This window comes from Trichomonas vaginalis, chromosome V, assembly GCF_026262505.1.
Source record: "Trichomonas vaginalis G3 chromosome V, whole genome shotgun sequence".
In the NCBI taxonomy this organism is placed as follows: Eukaryota; Parabasalia; order Trichomonadida; family Trichomonadidae; genus Trichomonas; species Trichomonas vaginalis.
The window spans coordinates 16,822,276-16,840,693 of NC_067207.1; the positions used below are offsets into that span (position 1 = coordinate 16,822,276).

General features: G+C 28.2%; 6 protein-coding genes across 6 annotated transcripts, besides 6 other annotated features; 1 reads left to right on the forward strand and 5 right to left on the reverse strand.

Annotated features, from left to right (window-relative positions):
• Positions 1-2: 2 nt before the first annotated feature.
• Positions 3-40: a mobile genetic element.
• Positions 3-40: a terminal%2Cinverted (terminal inverted repeat of Banshee-A3 transposon ID:TVAGG3_0350300).
• Positions 41-808: 768 nt separating this feature from the next.
• Positions 809-843: a mobile genetic element.
• Positions 809-843: a terminal%2Cinverted (terminal inverted repeat of Banshee-A3 transposon ID:TVAGG3_0350310).
• Positions 844-1,997: 1,154 nt separating this feature from the next.
• On the reverse strand, positions 1,998-2,375 carry TVAGG3_0350320 (spectrin binding; the record flags this gene model as incomplete). The annotated part of the gene is made up of 1 exon (XM_001320116.1): positions 1,998-2,375. The coding sequence occupies one exon, from the start codon at positions 2,373-2,375 to the stop codon at positions 1,998-2,000; it is 378 nt and encodes a 125-aa protein (XP_001320151.1).
• Positions 2,376-5,350: 2,975 nt separating this feature from the next.
• Positions 5,351-5,403: a mobile genetic element.
• A 434-nt stretch (positions 5,404-5,837) lies between these two features.
• Positions 5,838-7,553, reverse strand: TVAGG3_0350340 (ankyrin repeat and SOCS box-containing protein 4 family; the record flags this gene model as incomplete). The annotated part of the gene is made up of 1 exon (XM_001320117.1): positions 5,838-7,553. One exon carries the CDS (start codon positions 7,551-7,553, stop codon positions 5,838-5,840), a length of 1,716 nt encoding a protein of 571 aa, XP_001320152.1.
• A 153-nt stretch (positions 7,554-7,706) lies between these two features.
• Positions 7,707-9,031, reverse strand: TVAGG3_0350350 (uncharacterized protein; the record flags this gene model as incomplete). The annotated part of the gene is made up of 1 exon (XM_001320119.1): positions 8,412-8,576. The coding sequence occupies one exon, from the start codon at positions 8,574-8,576 to the stop codon at positions 8,412-8,414; it is 165 nt and encodes a 54-aa protein (XP_001320154.1).
• A 2,693-nt stretch (positions 9,032-11,724) lies between these two features.
• Positions 11,725-11,833: a mobile genetic element.
• Positions 11,834-13,380: 1,547 nt separating this feature from the next.
• Positions 13,381-14,076, forward strand: TVAGG3_0350370 (galactose-binding domain-like family; the record flags this gene model as incomplete). Its single annotated transcript, XM_001320120.1, has 1 exon — positions 13,383-14,048. The coding sequence occupies one exon, from the start codon at positions 13,383-13,385 to the stop codon at positions 14,046-14,048; it is 666 nt and encodes a 221-aa protein (XP_001320155.1).
• A 1,193-nt stretch (positions 14,077-15,269) lies between these two features.
• Positions 15,270-16,198, reverse strand: TVAGG3_0350380 (uncharacterized protein; the record flags this gene model as incomplete). Its single annotated transcript, XM_001320121.1, has 1 exon — positions 15,540-15,788. One exon carries the CDS (start codon positions 15,786-15,788, stop codon positions 15,540-15,542), a length of 249 nt encoding a protein of 82 aa, XP_001320156.1.
• Positions 16,199-16,400: 202 nt separating this feature from the next.
• Positions 16,401-17,816, reverse strand: TVAGG3_0350390 (uncharacterized protein; the record flags this gene model as incomplete). Its single annotated transcript, XM_001320122.1, has 1 exon — positions 16,401-17,816. The coding sequence occupies one exon, from the start codon at positions 17,814-17,816 to the stop codon at positions 16,401-16,403; it is 1,416 nt and encodes a 471-aa protein (XP_001320157.1).
• Positions 17,817-18,418: the final 602 nt, after the last annotated feature.

Sequence of the window (18,418 nt, forward strand, 5' to 3'; positions counted from 1 at the left end):
CATGTTGTAAACAGAAATTCATCAAAAGTGACACCTCAGAAAAGCTAAAATATTGAATTTTTAGAACTTTTGATAGAGCACGTTTTTAAATATTAATTAAAGTAAATGTATATTTTGTAAAGATTCTTTTTAATAAAAAAATAAATTTTTGAAGAAGAACACAAAATCTTCTGAAAAATAATATCACATAAACTCATATTATTTTCTAATATATAACTATTTTATATAAAAATCAAATTCAATGATCTTAAAAGCGAAGGATAAACCTCAAAATTTACGAATATAATGAGTGGGAATATAATGCTTATCTATCATAAAACCATATGAAATATTAATTTTTGCTTTACGCCTAATTTTTGACGACAATTAGCAAAAAATGTTAAATGTTAACACTCAGTCCATTTGAATATGAAAAATAAAATTGACTTTGATTAAATGTTTTGATTTATCATGCAATTCTTCGTGCTAATTCTCGTCAAAAATTAGGCGTAAAGCAAAAATTAATATTTCATATGGTTTTATGATAGATAAGCATTATATTCCCACTCATTATATTCGTAAATTTTGAGGTTTATCCTTCGCTTTTAAGATCATTGAATTTGATTTTTATATAAAATAGTTATATATTAGAAAATAATATGAGTTTATGTGATATTATTTTTCAGAAGATTTCATTCTATATGCCTATGAAAAGTACTCTCAAAACTAACTTTTTCCTAATTATAATTAAATCTAGAATATTGTATTATGCTTGGTATTATTTCATTTTTCTTATTCAATTTAGAATTTACAAATGTCAAAAAATTGAGAGCTGTCACTTTTGATGAATTTCTGTTTACAACATGCAAGAAGAAGTTCGGTCGTTTCTTTATATAAACAACGTGTTGCAGAATTTAGCGCAGTTTTCCCATTATTGTCTATTTCATTAATATTAGCACCATGTGAAAGTAAAAGTTGAACTGTATCTTTATAAGTATAACGAGCTGCAATATGAAGCACAGTTTTTCCATAATTGTCTCTTTCATTAATATTAGCGCCATGTGAAAGTAAAAGTTCAACTGTTTCTTTACTAGAACAACGTGCTGCAATATGAAGAGCGGCTTCTCCATTATTATCCCTTTCATTGATATTTGCGCCATGTGAAAGTAAAAGTTCAATTGTTTCTTTATAATTGTGACGTGCTGCATAATGTAGAGCTGTTTTCCCATCATTGTCTCTTTCATTGATTTTTGCACTATGTAAAAGAAGAAATACAATCATTTCTTTATAATTATAACGGGCTGCATAATGTAAAGCGTTTTCCCCATTATTATCTCTTTCATTAATATTCGCACCATTTGAAATAAGAAGTTCAACTGTATCTTTATAATTATGGTATACTGCATAATGAAGAGCATTTTCCCCATATTTATCTTTTTCGTTTGTATTCGCACCATTTGAAATCAGAAGTTCAACTATATCTTTATAATTATGATATACTGCATATTGAAGTGGGGTTTTCAAATATTTATCCATTATATTGAGATATGCACCATGTGAAATAAGAAGTTCAACTATTTCTTTGCATTTGTTATCTGCTGCACAATGAAGAGCGGTTTTCCCATTAACATTTTTTGCATTGATATTTGCCCCAAGTGAAATACAATATTCGCAAATAGATGGAATATTAAACATGGCTGAATAAAGAAAGCATTCGCTAAAAATGGATCAAGATTCTTAAATTTGACGCAATGGTCTAAATTGATCTCTATATTGTATTCATTCATCAAGAATGTAACAAAATCAATGTTGTGTGAAATAATTGCATATTTCATGCAATCTTTATTTGGTTCTTGATACTTCAAACATTCACTCATAATCTCTTTATTTTTTCCTAAAAATGAAAGTTGAAGACACGTTCGAGTTATTTCTGAGTTAAATTTTGATCTTAACAACTTGAAACAATCAACGGCTCTGTGGTAACAACATAATTCAAGTAATGAATATCCATTATCAGATTATGGATATAATTTGCTTATAAGTTTTTTATCTTTATCAAATCCTTCTCTTTCCGTGAATGAAATAAATTTTTCTTTGTCATTATACATAATTGCTCCATAAATTGAATTTTCTGCATGAATGTCGAGATTCTCCAATTTAATTTTTTTGAATTCATTAGACTTGTGTAATTTAATCCCATATTCATTATAAAACAGGACGTTAGAAACACCCGAAATTTCAAAAACCTCTGTTACATGATATTCATCAGTAAAGAGTTTGGCAAGAGTCAAATATGACTTTGTATAGCGATTGTTAAACAGGATGATGTCTAAAATATCTTTGATTATATTTTGAGGAAGATGTTTCTTTGAGTCAATCAAATTTGTTTTGAGCATTTTGTAAATTGAGTTTAATTCTTCTTCATTTTCAGTTTTTAACTGATACAGCGCATTATATGAATCAATGTAATATTTGTAAATACTTCTCAATTCACTGTATTTTATTTGCCAAATTTATGCAAAAACGGTTTTCAATTTTTCCACTATTAAAGATCGATCGCTTTACAAAATTTATAATAAATTTAAATACATTAATCATATATAAATAAAGACATTACAAAATTTCTATAACTTACCGGTTTTTTATATTCTCTTTCAATTCTATATTGAATAATATGATTCACAGATTAAGACGTAACACATGCATATAATTTTTGATAGTTCTTTTCAATTTTTTAAGAAGTGCAATGATATGAGCAATTCTAAATTAAAGTCAGCTCTCACAAGTTATAAATACATGGAGGAATCTAAGGGCATTCGTTCGTATCTCAATTGATGTACGACGACCCATATTCATATTCACAAATCTTTATTCGTTCATTCATCTTCCTTATATTTATTTATTTTGTGGCAAAGTTAATTCGTTCACAAATAATATCGCTCAAGATTAAATTCAACGGTCCAGGAATAGTCATTTCATTTGTTTTTTATAAATTAGCAGAATCTTTCGTCAACAGGGCTTTTAACTATACTTACAACCAAAGTTCTTACATTAATATGCCGTATTTATTCGCAGCAATGTTCATTTTTTCTTCATGGGAATATTATGCTCAATGTTTTAATATATTTACACTTCTAGGAATGAAGGCTGCAAAAGTATTTCTATGCATCTGTATTTTCTTAAAATATTCGTACTTATTCATAATATTATATCGTTTTGTTTTACAATTCATCAAAGACTTTAATGACACTGTTAGGACCATAAATGATATTATTACAATGATAGAATTTTTTGGAGAGGTCATCAGAGCGGTTCTTTTATATTTTATTGGATTTTTCTTGACATTTCCAAAAGTACAAACAATTTTACCTCCAAAAGTAAGATTTTGGATTAAAATAGCAATATTTATCATGTATTTCGGATTTATAATTGATATATTAATTCAAAATATAGAATCTTCACAGTATTATTCGATACGTGTTCTTGGAAAGATATCACGACACAAATCAATGGTAATCACAGAGGTTTTTAATGTAACTTCTCTTATATTAATTTATGGTCCATTAATGTGTTTTATTTTTCTTCTTTCGATAGGTGGCCAAAGCATAGAGAAAGACAGCGATGATAATGCTTCTGAATTGAATTCAGTAATATTATAATTTGTCCTAAAACTTTTTAAATTTTTTTGAAAAATTGAATTAAAAATAATCATTATTCATTTACGGGCGCGAATATTATACCATATTTTTTAATAAGAAAATTTATATGCGATCACATAATTATAATCTTTTCTTAGAAATCAGATCTAAAAAAATTGGGGGATTATTGAATTTTTTTTTCCAATGGGAAAAGCAATAAATGATATTTATCGACTTGATTCTTATTTAAATTCGACAAGAGGTCATACTTTTATTCGAAAAAACAGCTTCGACGTCCCAATGTTTTACTCTAATATCTTTATTTTGCTTATTCTCTTTATTCCATTCTTCTATTTTATAGTTGATTCTCTCAGATCCCATTCAACACGTTTTAAATCGAGTAACTATCCAGGTATTGGTTTCTGTTTTTCAGTTATCGCTTACAAATTAGGAATTTCAATTTGGATTAATGCATTTAATTACATATATCATGGATATAGCTATGAAATGCTATATTCTATGCTTTCTTTCTTTATGTACATCGGTTGTTGGGATTATTTTTATCAATGTTTTCGAATTTTTACTTTACTTGGATTGAAATTTACGAAATACATAGGATATTTATGTATACTTCTGAAATATTTCTATTTGTTATATACAATCTATACCATTGTATTCATGTATATCGATAAATCCGAACCAATTAAAATTATTGATGATATGTATCAAATATTTGATTATTCTTATTATATATTTGCAGCTATACTTTATATCATTTGTTATTTATTCTTACTTCCAAGTATCGAAAGAATTTTTCCTAAAAAAATCATGAAGAAACTAAAAATTGCAATGATCTTAATGTATCTTGGGTTTTTAAGTGATATTACATTTGATATTATCAGGAAAACAGAAATTTTCATCTTCTATTTTTACTACAAAAAAGATCCTATATCTCATTCATCATATTACTTGATTTTTGAAATTTCAGACATTATATCATTAATTGTAGAATATGTCCCATTACTTATGATGATTTTCATCCTTTCTTCAGGAAGCAAAAATGAAGATACGACCAACAATATGCATGATGCAATGTCTTCTTCACTTCTAGCTCAAATATAAGATTTAACATTATTTTCTTTTCCCCATCTGACTTTAAGAGAGCACATACTTCATGCCAGTTGTCAAAAAATTGAATTAAAGTCAGATGGGCGTAAGTAAAGCTTTAATCCAAGTTTCTTGCAATTTACTTGAACTCTTTAATTTTCTGTCCCAATTTTTAAGATGAAATTATTATGGGCAAAAAAATATTAATCATAATGTAGTACCTGCTATGGCTGTTATATTTTTTTTACTATTAAAAACAAGGATTTGCATATTTTGTGAGATAATGACAGTAAGTAGTATAAGCAGACCATTAAGTTCATTAATATAAAGACAGAATTCTTCTCTAATTCTGAAGGAATATAAATTGCTCGAATACTGAAGACACTCAATAATAATTTTTTTTCTTGTAATTTGCGAATTGAATTTTCCTTAGTAGTTTTCCCACGAAATAAGCCGTGATCATATAATATTCAAAATATATTTGTCACTCTTTGAGAGGAGGGATTTCCATTAAAAAGCGAATATATATTTATTTTGTCAACTGCTTAAACTATCAATAATATTTTCCTTTTTCTTTAAAATATGCATTTAATCCAATTTTTCTCAATTTTTATTCATGCCAAAGAAAAAATCATAAATGTCACCACGGTGTGGTGTCAATGGAAAGTTACAACCGGGTTAAAGTTAGAAGTTCCACTACTCCTTTACAATTATAATCTGTTGCAATTTGAAGAGCTGTTTGTCCATATTTATCTATTTCTTTAATATTTGCACCATGCGAAAGTAGAAGTTTGACTGTTCTTTCAAAGTTATATTCTGCTGCAATGTGGAGAGCTGTTTGTCCAAAATCATTTTTCTCATTGATATTTGCACCATGTGAAAGAGGAAGTTCGGCTATTCTTTCATAGCGACATTGTGCTGCATAGTGAAGAGCTGTTTGTCCAACATTATCTTTTTCATTGACAGTTGCACCATGTGAAAGAAGGTATTCGACAATTTCTATACTTTTATTTTTTGCTGCATAGTGAAGATCTGTTTGTCTAAAATCATCTTTTTCATTAGCATTTGCACCATGTGAAAGAAAAAGTTCGGCTGCTCTTTTAATGTTATATTCTACTGCATAGTGGAGAACTGTTTTTCCAGTGTTATCTTTTTCATTGACAGTTGCACCATGTGAAAGAAGGAGCTCGACCATTTTATACTCTTATTTTTTATTGCATAGTGAAGATCTGTTTGTCTAAAATCATCTTTTTCATTAGAATTTGCACCATGTGAAATCAGAAGTTTAGCTATATCAAAATAATTTTTATCTGTGGCAATATGAAGAGCTGTTTTTCCATGCAAATCCTTTTCATTGACAGTTGCACCATGTGAAAGAAAAAGTTCGGCTGCTCTTTTAATGTTATATTCTACTGCATAATGGAAAACTGTTTTTCCAGCGTTATCTTTTTCATTGACAGTTGCACCATGTGAAAGAAGGAGTTGGACCATTTCTTGACCTGTATTTTTTATTGCAACGTGGAGAGCTGTTTGTCCAAAATCATTTTTCTCATTGATATTTGCACCATGTGAAAGAAGAAGTTCGGCTATTCTTTCATAGCGACATTGTGCTGCATAGTGAAGAGCTGTTTGTCCAACATTATCTTTTTCATTGACAGTTGCACCATGTGAAAGAAGGTATTCGACAATTTCTATACTTTTATTTTTTGCTGCATAGTGAAGATCTGTTTGTCTAAAATCATCTTTTTCATTAGAATTTGCACCATGTGAAATCAGAAGTTTAGCTATATCAAAATAATTTTTATCTGTGGCAATATGAAGAGCTGTTTTTCCATGCAAATCCTTTTTATTGACAGTTGCTCCATATGAGAGTAGGTGTTCAACTATATATTCATTTTTTTCTGTGGCAATATGAAGAATTGTTTGCTCATTTGTATTATATTTTTTGTTGATTTTTGAACAAAATGGAAGAAAATATTCCGAAAGCAAAGGGATATTATAGTTAATTGAATAATATAAGCAAATGTTAGCATTATAAGTTTGATCGAAAAAAACAAAAAATGATTCAAGATTTTTATATTTTCCGCAGTATTCTAAATCAATCTTCAGATTGTATTCATTCATTAAGAATGTAACAAAATCAATGTTATGTGAAATAATTGCGTACTCCATACATTTATCATTTGGTTTTTGAAATTTCAAGCATTCACTCATAATCTCTTGATTTTGTCCTAAAAATGATAACTCAAGACATGCTTGAGTTATTTTTGAGCTAAATTTCGTTCTTAAAAACTTGAAACAATCAACAGCTCCGTGATAACAACATAATTCAAGTAATGAATAACCTTTATCAGAACAAGGATATAATTCGCATTCAAGCATTTGTGTTTCAAAAAAACTTTCACATTCTGTGTGAGCAATAAACCTTTCTAGATCGTTATTCATTATAGCTTTGTAAATTGTGTGTTCTTTAAGAATTTCTGGAATTTTTGTATTTCCATATTCTTTATAAGACTGAAAATTAGATATGTATGGAATATTAGTGAAATCATTTACATGATAATCATCAGATATGAGTTTGGCAAGTTCCAAGTATGACTTTATGTAGCGGTTATTATATGGAATGATGTCTAAAATGTCTATTATAATGTTTTTAGGTGAATATTTCTTTGAGTCAATCAAAATTGTTTTGATCTTTTCGTAAATCGTGTGTAATTCTTTTTCATTTTTCGTTTTTAATTGATACAACGAAATATACAAATTAGTGCAGTCATTACAGATTTGTTGAAATTTACTATATTTATCTTCATGAATGTCATAATCAGACATTAAAATTTTTAAAAGTCACTTTTTTAAAAAATTCCACTAAAAGTCGTATTTTAAAAATTGTATTTTAAAGTCGACTTTTGCATAAAAATTATTTTAACAATGTCACCATGGATTTTTTGAATAACAAAAAAGAAAAGCTCATTTTTAGTTGAAGATTTTTATTGAATTAAATATCGATTTCCATCCAGGAGGAAAATAAGATCAGAATAAATAAGCACAAATTTATTTCATGAAACAAGAAAAGCTTTCATTTAATAAAAATTTATTATATTTTTCTTAATATAAGGAATCAATATATGTGGGATATTTTATATATTTGATGAGAAATAATGAACATACATTTTATTTCTTCATCGATTTTTTTTGCGATATTGAATAATGCTCCGACCAAAACAGATCCAGCAAAACCAGTGAGAATCAATGCTTTTGCATTAATTGTTGGATATTCATCATCTGGCATAGGGTATTGTCGCACTAATTCTTTAATAAATGGAGGTTCTTGTTATGATTCTGGGGCTGACTCTTCATGTACTGGTTCTGGAGCGACAGGAGGCTGTGGTTATGGCTTTGGCTCTTCAAAAGGCTCTGGTTCTTCAACCGGTTCTGGTTTTAGCTCTGATTTTAGTCGTTCTGCTGGTTTTGGATGTTCCTTGTGTCTCTTTGGAATAGCAATTGAAGGAATAATAGCTTTGGCTTCCTCATATAGCTCATCTGGTTCTAAAAGGTTCAATAAGCCGAGCGGTAGCAACCATTGATTGAGGATCATTATCTTCGATACCGTATCTGTAGTAGGTCAAGGAAAAGTCATCATCTTTGTTTGACTTGTGTTCGGAAATTGGAGAATAAAGATCTCCCATACTATGTTTGAAGGCTGTGAACAGCAATACATGGATTCTTTCTCATTTGTTCTTCACCGAGTAAGAGAACATCTAGTAAATAAGGTTCTACAAAGATATTGTTATCGAGAAGGTATGAAGTCTTATCAATGTCATTAGCATCAATTAATTTCTTTGCGTTGTACATGATTATTTATTTTTTCTTGGTTTTCTGGCTTTTCTGAATACTGAATGGACTCAAGTAATGCTGAGTTGAAGTTGATATCAGATTCGCTAGCAACTAGTGATTCAATTCGGTATGGTCAGTTGCCATATCAACTTTGCGTAATTTAAGTGCAACTGTAATGCCATCGATAGTCTGGTCCATGGAATCAGTTGTCTTGTGCATGATCCCATTAACAATTAAGTATTTAGCTCCATTTAACGGGCCTTTATCGTCATTTGAATAATTTGAATACAACATTAGACACTCAGAGTGAATTGAGTTAGCCGCATTAACATAATATTATATTTAGTTTCATTATAGTTTTTTTTCTGATCAAAAAATTTATATTCAATCGTTCTTGATCAGATTTATTCATTACAATGAAAATATGCTACTTTGATTATTATTTAAATGCATCCAAAGGACATACATTTGTTCGCGGATGGATTTTTGATGATGCGTGTTTGTATTCAGAAATATTCATATTATTCATAATTTTTATTCCATTTTTCTATTTTATCATTCGTTCTCTTAGATCTCAATCAATAACCTATAAATCAAATAATTATCCAGGAATTGGATATAGTTTTGCAATTATTGTTTATAAATTAGGGAGATCAATTAATCTAAACGCATTCAATTATTTTTACAATCGTTATAGCTACGATATGCAATATTCTTTATTGTTCTATTTATTTTTCATTGCCTCATGGGATTATCTTTATCAATGCTTTCGGATTTTTAATCTAATCGGATTCAAATTCACAAAATATTTAGGATATTTATGCATATTTTTGAAATATTATTACCTGCTTAATACTATTTATTTTATTGTGATAACATTTCTTATTGATGAGTATGATCCAAAAGATTTTGAAGTGATATTCAAAACCATTGATTATCAGGATATTATAATCGATAGATCATATTATATATATGCAATACTACTTTAGGATTTATGTGGATATGATTTTCGAAAATATTAGAGACTCATTATATTTTTATCTACACATCGATTTCTTGTATCCCTCTTCAAATCTAAAGTATGAAATATTTAAGATAATATCCGTAATAATTCGGTTTGGTCCTTTACTATATATTATTTCTCTTTTAGCAGTTGGAAGATCAAAACGAATTGAATTCGTCTATTTTATATTAATTATTTTATTTTTCTAATAAATTAATTAGCAGAAAGCTGAAATACTTGTCATAATTAAAATATGACAAAAGATAATTCAGTTGCTGTTTTCATTATTTTTTGATGACAAAAGCAACAAAATAAATTGTAAAAAACATCCGATAAACACATAAAAGTACATGTCTAATCTGCTAAATAATTTAAATTACCTCATTCAGATGCATGATTATCTTCTGATTAAATTGAACTCGAATCTAAATCGTGCATACTTTATTGTATCAACACGATCTATAATTATTAAATTTTTGGTAATGTGGGTGAGTTCCACCCAGCCATATTTAAGGTTCAAGAAATATTCATGCACTGATGCTTTTATGTATAGATGCACGAAGAAGGAGGTAAAAACGAAGAAAATGAAGAAAACAAAAGTGAATTGAATTCTGTCATCATATAAAATTTAGTTGCAAATGCCAGTTTATTTAAGTATATTTTTATTATATAAAATTAGATAAAAATTTATTTTTCATGCACTCATTTCGAACTTATAAATAAATTCTTGTTTGTAAATCATAAAATGAATCATATGTTCGTACTTAAGGCCACTTTATTAATTCATTTTTTACGCTTCATATTATCTGAAATTCATCAAAAACAAATGAGTTAGCATAGTATCATGAAATCCGCTAAAAGCCAATGATAATACTTTTTATTAGTCAGAATTTAGTTGTATCGAAGTAGAATTTTGATAAACATATGTCAGAAGATAAACGATACAGACCGTTTGGTCTGAGATAAACAGTAATTATTCAATGAGTAACATAAAATATATTTATTACATTGATTGGTATCTAAAAGAGTCTAGAGGTCATACATTTGTTCATATAAACAATTATGACAACCCATATCTATATTCAGATATCTTCATTTATTTAATAATTTTTATTCCATTTTTCTATTTCATCATTAGATCTCTTAGAATCCAACCAATTTCATTTAACTTAAATAATTATCCCGGTGTTGGTTACTGTTTAGCAATTATTGTTTTTTTATTAGGTAGAGCAATTTATTATAATGCTTTTTATTATCTTTATAATGATCCTTGCTATCAACTACAAGCTGCTTTAGTTTATTTGCTTTATTATATAAGTTCTATGGACTATACATATCGATGTTTTCGAATTTTTACTTTAATCGGATTTAAATTTACAAAATATTTAGGATATTTTAGCTTATTTTTAAAGTATTATATATTAGCTTATTCAATTTAAACTATAATATTAATATTTGTCAATAAATCTTATGAATCACCTGGATTAATTTTTACTATCATGAATTATGTCGGATTTATCAAAAATTATTCATTTCAAATATCCATGGCATTACTTTATATTATTTGTTATTTATTCTTAACGAAAAAAGTACAAAAATTCATTCCACCTACTGTCTTATCAAAAATAAAATTGGGATTCTTCTTTTTGTGTTTGGGATTCTTAATAGAAAGATTAACATCAACAATTAATTCTGAATCATCAATATACATATCTTTCAATACTAGGAATCTAAAAGCATCTTATTTAATAAATGAACTAATACATTTATTATCAGTGATACTTTATACTGTACATCTTTTATTCATAATTTCTATTCTATCAGATGGAGAATTAGATGAAGAAACAGATAATAATCATAAGGAATTAACAGCTTTGATATTATAAAATAATCCTAGATAAAAAGATAATATTACCAAATTTTATACAATTAACAATGACATAAGGGATTCCTTACTTGCTATTATTAGCCAAAAGACAACTTTTTTTTTCACTACTGATTTGATAATTTAAGCATCTAAGACATGGTCTTCAATTCAGATGTTTAAGGTTTTCAATGACGCTTCACGATAGTTGTAATTAAAGTCTAATAGCTGCTTTTACGGGCGTATATTACTCTTATTATACTAATTTTGTATGGATATTTTCCACTTTGCATCAAATTTAAGGGTGTAATCACGCCCCTATGACACGACCTTCAATTCAAATGTTTAAGGTTAATTTTCATTGACGCTTCACGCCAATTATCAGAAATTTGAATTAAAGTCAGATGGTAAAATTCTGTTCTAACAATTTCATTATTTGATCAGTTTTATTTTTAATTTTTGTATTATTATAAGTATTTATCTATATTACCATTACAATCTGATAAAAAATTCTGATAACTTAACTGCCACCTTTTTGATGTATTTTAGATCTGATCAGAATGCCCTCGGTTAAAATCCTGTTTATTTATTATTGGTATTTTTATGTAGAGAAAGTCAATAACCACATATTCATAACTGATTTTCATTTAGATGACCCATATTTATATTCGGACATCTTCATTCTAGCAATTGTCTTTATTCCATTTTTCTATATTATTTTCAATATCTTACTAAATCAAAATATATTAGAAAAGTATCATAATTTTCGAGGAATTGGTCTTATATGAAGCTTAATTGTATATAAATTATCTTTTTCATTTACATATTATGCATTCAATTATATTTACCATACATATGAAGATAGTTATTACAAGGTATATAGAACATTTCAAGTTTTAACTCATATTTCTTTGTGGGATTATTCATATCAATGCTTTCGTGTTTTTAAACTTATTGGAATAAAGTATACAGATTTATTCATTTACTTTTATTTGATACTTAAATACATCTTTTTAATATATCTATTTATCTTGTTTATTGCTGTTTATTTAGAATTCAGGATTTCTATATTGAATTTTTATATTATTACCGAAAGGATTATACATTATTCAGACTTTTTTCTTGGATTCGCAATGTACCTTATCAGTTTAATTTTAATATTGCCAAAATTACATGCTTTTCTTCCACAATTTTTGAAAAAACACATCAAACTACTTGCATTTTTAATGAATTTTGAATTTATTACTGAGAAAATATTCAGTGCCATTCTATGATCAATTGCGTTTGAGATTTACTTCTGGGTTAAAAACGATCATCCAATTTACTATATTATTTGGGAAGTATTTTATGTTTCATCTTTTTTATTTAGATTTCTACCATTATTTATAATTATAATGTTCCTTGCAGTAGAAAAAGACGAATCGGATGTTGAAAAAGAAAGCCTTTCGATTGTTTAAATACTTTCTACATAGATGAAAGAATTATAGTGTTAAATACAAATTCGACTTACTCAATTCAATTATTATGATTCAAAAAGTGAATTGGGAAATTATTTTTCATTATTCTATTGTTAGCTATAAAAAACATTTCATGATCTACTTTCTGTAAGCCAAGCTCTTTCAGAGAAGTTTAATTAACATATCCTCATACACTGTATATCATTTTTTTCCCTTTTGTTGAAGCTATTTCTATTACATATTGTATTTAAAAAATTATTTTGAAAACTTGGTAAGGTAACCCTTACTAGGCAGCTGAGATAAAATATCAAGAAATGATTAACAATTTCCCATCACATATTGTAGACATTAATACTTCATTATTCTACTACAATAAATCAAAAAGGAACTTTGAACTCATAATTTTGAAGTGAATATTCGCAATTTAATACAATAAGGATCAATATTTAATTTATTTATTTAAATGAATTGAAAACGATATCAATTTTTTTTGAAAAAAAATGATTTCCCTTTTTTCTTCATTCTGTTTTGGAATTCAAGTTGATGGGATATTTAAAAAGGTATATTACGATAAAATTATTGCAGTTGATGCTAGCGGATCATCAAAACAGTACATAAACGGAAGTCATCAACTTACTCAACCAGAATATGCCATTTATCCATGGGATAAAAGGTATGATTGGTGTTCGAATTGCGGAAAAAGCTATGATGAACATCCATGGATAACTTTTTCCTTAAATTCAAAGAAAATTAAAATTCGTGGCTACTTTGTCAGATCAGGATGCTGCTATGCGAATAGTTGTTGCTGCGAAGAATACGGATATTGTGCTAAATGCTGCATGTATTCATGGTCACTTCAGATCTCAGACGACAACAAAACATGGAAAGAAGTTCATCGTGTTGAAAAAGATTACGAGATGCGTCGATGCCGTGAGAAAACATACAACTTTGATCAGGAATACGAATGCAAATACGTTCGTCTCATCCAGAACGAAGCATGTCCAGGTGATCCTCCATGTCTTGCAATCAACAAACTTGATCTTCTTGGTGATGTCATTGCAGAAGGTGTTTCAGACAAAGAAGAATTTGTTTCATTCCATGACGACGATGATGATGTCAGCATCATTGGACACATCTCTAAAAATGGCAACATTAAAATTGTTTAAAAAAATATTAAAAAATTTAATTAATTTTTCTCATTCAGTAATTGTATCTTTTGCTTGATATATAAACTCCAACATGTTCAAGATTTTGTAATATTCATATAATGACTATAAATATATCAAATTTCATTCCAAACACTCAATTCATTTAACCAATCTTATTTTTTGTAGAAATCCAACGGCTCCCGATAATATATAAAATGAATATTCCAATCATCAATTTAACCCGAGGAAGGTTTACTTTGGGAAATACATAAGTTAAGTTTATTATATTAAGGAAATTGTAAAGTTCAATTCAATTTTTTTTTGATTTGATTTGAATGTACATATTTGGAGAATTTTACATATGGTAACTTGGTTTTTGAAAAAATCAATGCCACTGTATGCGCATTAGGTACATCTAACAATGAATATGGAAATGCAGTTCCAAATGGTACCATTCTCTCTGGTCACGTTCAAATTCCAAGCAATGCATTCGACGGGAGCCGATATTATAAAGTAATTCAAACATCTCCATATTCGTTTAGATCATGTTACTTAATAACGTCAATATCTCTTCCGAATACATTGGAAAAAATTGCAATGGATACTTTTTGGAACACAAGTATCACAGAAATATTTATTCCTAAATCTGTGAGAACAATTGATCAATTTGGTTTTTCAGAAGCCATTAAATTACAGAGTATTATTTTTGAGGAAGGAATTTCTGCTACAATAAATTTTCGTCCTTTTGAAAATTGTAGAAGTCTTAAGTTGCTCATTCTTCCATCAAATATTAGACTGAGAAATTATCAAGATTTTTACAGAACTTTTCTTTCTGATGTCTATATTTGTTCTCCAACTTTTGTTCCTGTTGGATTTGAAAACTTTCAATATACTGAAAATATTCCAACTTTCCATGTAACAAGGTATTACAAGGGAGAGACATTCATGGGCAAAAATGTCACTATTATGAATGATAAAGACTACTGCTACACTGAAAGAAATATCAAAAGCTGTGTCTATCATAACTATAATTCTCTTTCATCCATATCTTTTTCATACATACTTGTTTTTGCCACTATGTAAAAAATATAGCATATTAAGCTTATTCTTATACTTGGGATTTTTTAAGAGTGAACTTTTATCTTTTTGAGATTCTCTCAATTTTTTGACACATTTTTCTAAGTCTGATCCTCACCTAGGTTTTGTCACTCAGTTTATAAAATGTTAATATTTTTGACAGGAAAAAGTTATTATTAATCACTATTTACTACATAATATAGCTGCTATACTTTTTTGCAATTAAAATTAAGATTTATTGATTTTGTGAGGGGATGTCAAGTAAATGCACAATTGGAAACAATTGATTTGAGACTTTTACTTGACAATATAATACTTTATCAGAGCCTGCAATTGTAAATCCTCATGCTGTATTTAGTTTGACAAATAAGGAATAGCAAGGTAAAAAAAAGCATATTTTTGAAAAGTGTCAAATTTTTTGACAGTTTTTGTTTAGTCTATTTTGACATTTTCATTCTTTGAAATATGGCCAATTATACTTACATCATCATCGTCGTCATGATACGAAACAAAGTTCTCATCTTCATTATCATTTCCTGTTTCAATTTCTCCAATCAAATCTAGTTTGTTTATTGCGATACAAGGTAGTTCTCCTGGGCAGCTTTCATCCTGTATCATTCTAACAAATTTTGCAGAATAAGACTTATCGAAATTATATGTTTTCTGATGGCATCTTTTCATTTCATAATCTTTCTCTACTTTGTGAATTGTTGTCCAAGTTTTATTATCGTCGGAAATCTGTATTGACCATGAATATAGGCAGCATTCTATGCATATAACACTCGACTCACAGCAGCAAAGACTATCATAGCAGCATCCAGATCTAACAAAATATCCTTTGATTTTAAATTTGTTTGATTTCAAGGAAAAAGTAATATATGGATGATCATCATACGATTTTCCACAATTGGAACACCAATCATAAGACTTTTCCCATGGATAAATTGCGTATTCAGGCTTTGTTAATTGTGTTGTTCAGTTAATTCTTTGTGTAGATGATCCAATAGCATCTATAACCACAATATTTTTGTTGTATATCTTTTGGAAAATACCATCATATTCAACACTCAAAGAAAAACATAGAAACAAAAAATTCATTTTAATATGTCACTTTTTTAAAATTTATATCATGATACTGAACAAATAACGAATTGATATTATATTAACATAATGCCTCATGAACTGGTTATTGTAATTTCATGCAAGTAATAGCTCAAATTCATATAAATATGAAAATTATAAAATTAATGTTTAATTTATGCTTCAGCATTCTGATTTGCTGATGAATCAGATTTATTTCCTTTGAAATGTTTGTAAAGGAAGAAGCCACCAACAGCAAGACCTGCAATGAGGATGAGTTCCGCCAATCTCAATATAGAAATCTTTTCCATCTTTGAGCATTGTAACCATTCTAATATCATTGTTGTAGTTATTATCTCCTGTGAGCTGAACATAACTCTCATTATCTTTTGGATCTGAACTTCTGTAAATACGAGCTGAATAAAGTGGTGTATCTTCAACAGTTTTTTCATCTTCGACTGTAAAGTCATGTTCTGTCTTAATAATCTTTGAATTGATCTTGTCAGATGAAGGGAAAACATATAAGCAGTTTCTTGTATCTTTTGGAATCTGAATCTCATTGTCAGAGTATTGAACGATTTTCTTTGAGTTTCCTAGTGTGAAATAGAAATCTTTGTTGATCCCGGAGAAGAATAATTTGTTGTCACATTCCTTATCTTTGTCGTATGACATGATGGCAAATGTGATATCAGATGTGAAATCGGACTGGAATATAATATAGCCCGTTGATTTGAATACGACCGCATAAGGAATATTGAAATTATATTTGCTTCTCATGTTGACTGTGTTGATTCCTGAATGAACTTTGATGTTGACTTTATCGAAGTTTGGTGTATCTAAGAACATTACAACTGAATTCTCTGAGATAATATACTTACGTTCTTTCTTTGATCTCAAGTCGACATTATAAACTCCTGGCTTTTCTGGATCACTAGATATATAGGTTTGAATAATCTCTGTATGGATAGTTTCGCCTACATAATCACTTCCCAATTTTGCATTTGGTACGGAATGCTTCTCAAATCCACTGTTCATGTAATAATATGCTCCAACTGTGTTATTTTCTGGATATTCAAGAGATGTGATCGAAGAAACGCCAACAAAACCTGATGAAAATTCATCTGGAGTAAATTCAATAATAAGATTCTTAGATCTATAGATTAATTCGCTTTCACTTCTCTCAACACGATTAATCAGGTCTTCATAAACTTTATAATGGCATGAAGTATTCAAATTGCACTTAATTTTGATATTTGCAATCTTAGATGTTGCAATGTAAAAACAATGCTCGGCCTGTGAATTTTTTGGATTTATTTCAGCATATGTAGGCATATTAGATACTCCAAAAATAAAGTTCTCATATAGGCAAGGAATATATTGAAGCACGGTAAAATTTGCAGAATTTGTCTTTCCATCAGCTTCAATACTTGCAAATTGATTTCTTTTGCTTATTCGCTTTTTATCAATGTCTTGATAGTTGTGTAATAAAACATATGAATCTCCATATTTCATTTGAAGTTTGGAAAAGTCGATGTCTGTAGCTTTGCCTTCTTCTATTGGGGCTGTGTTATATCCATATTTAGCTTCATACGTTAATGCAGAAGCACGAGATAGTAAGAAAGAAATCATATTCTTTTTGAACGGTTTGTCAGACCTCGTATGATTTATCTCAATTTTTCTTATCAAAATCAATAGTAAACATTAAAAACAAGGTTTTCTTAATACGTTTTCATGGCAGATAATTTTGAATAATTGAATAAAAAATCATCTCAAACTTTTCTCTTCTGAAATTTCAGCCCAAACAAAAACCGAAGGTAATGAAGAATTTATTTTCCGATAAATTTTTGAGTGTGAAATAAATAAAATCGAATTGATAAATACTTGGAGCTAATATATTGATTAATTCTGTTTTTTGCGAGAAAAATTTGGAAGAAAACTTTGAGAGTTCTCAGAAAAATCTATAATTGAATATGTAAGCCACTGAATTATCCCCCATTATTTGGAATATTCCATAACTTAGATAAATGTGTAAATTCATTAAAAATAAATAGACGATTCGCTGTCAGAATTTGTTGGAAAATAAAGTTGAAACTGTAAATATTATATTTATTTTATCTCATTACTTCTATTTTATTATGCCTTTTTTTGACATATAAAATTTAGAATGCCATCACTATTGAAATAATAATTCACTAGTATACGATTATTTTTCATTCAAAATACTTGATATT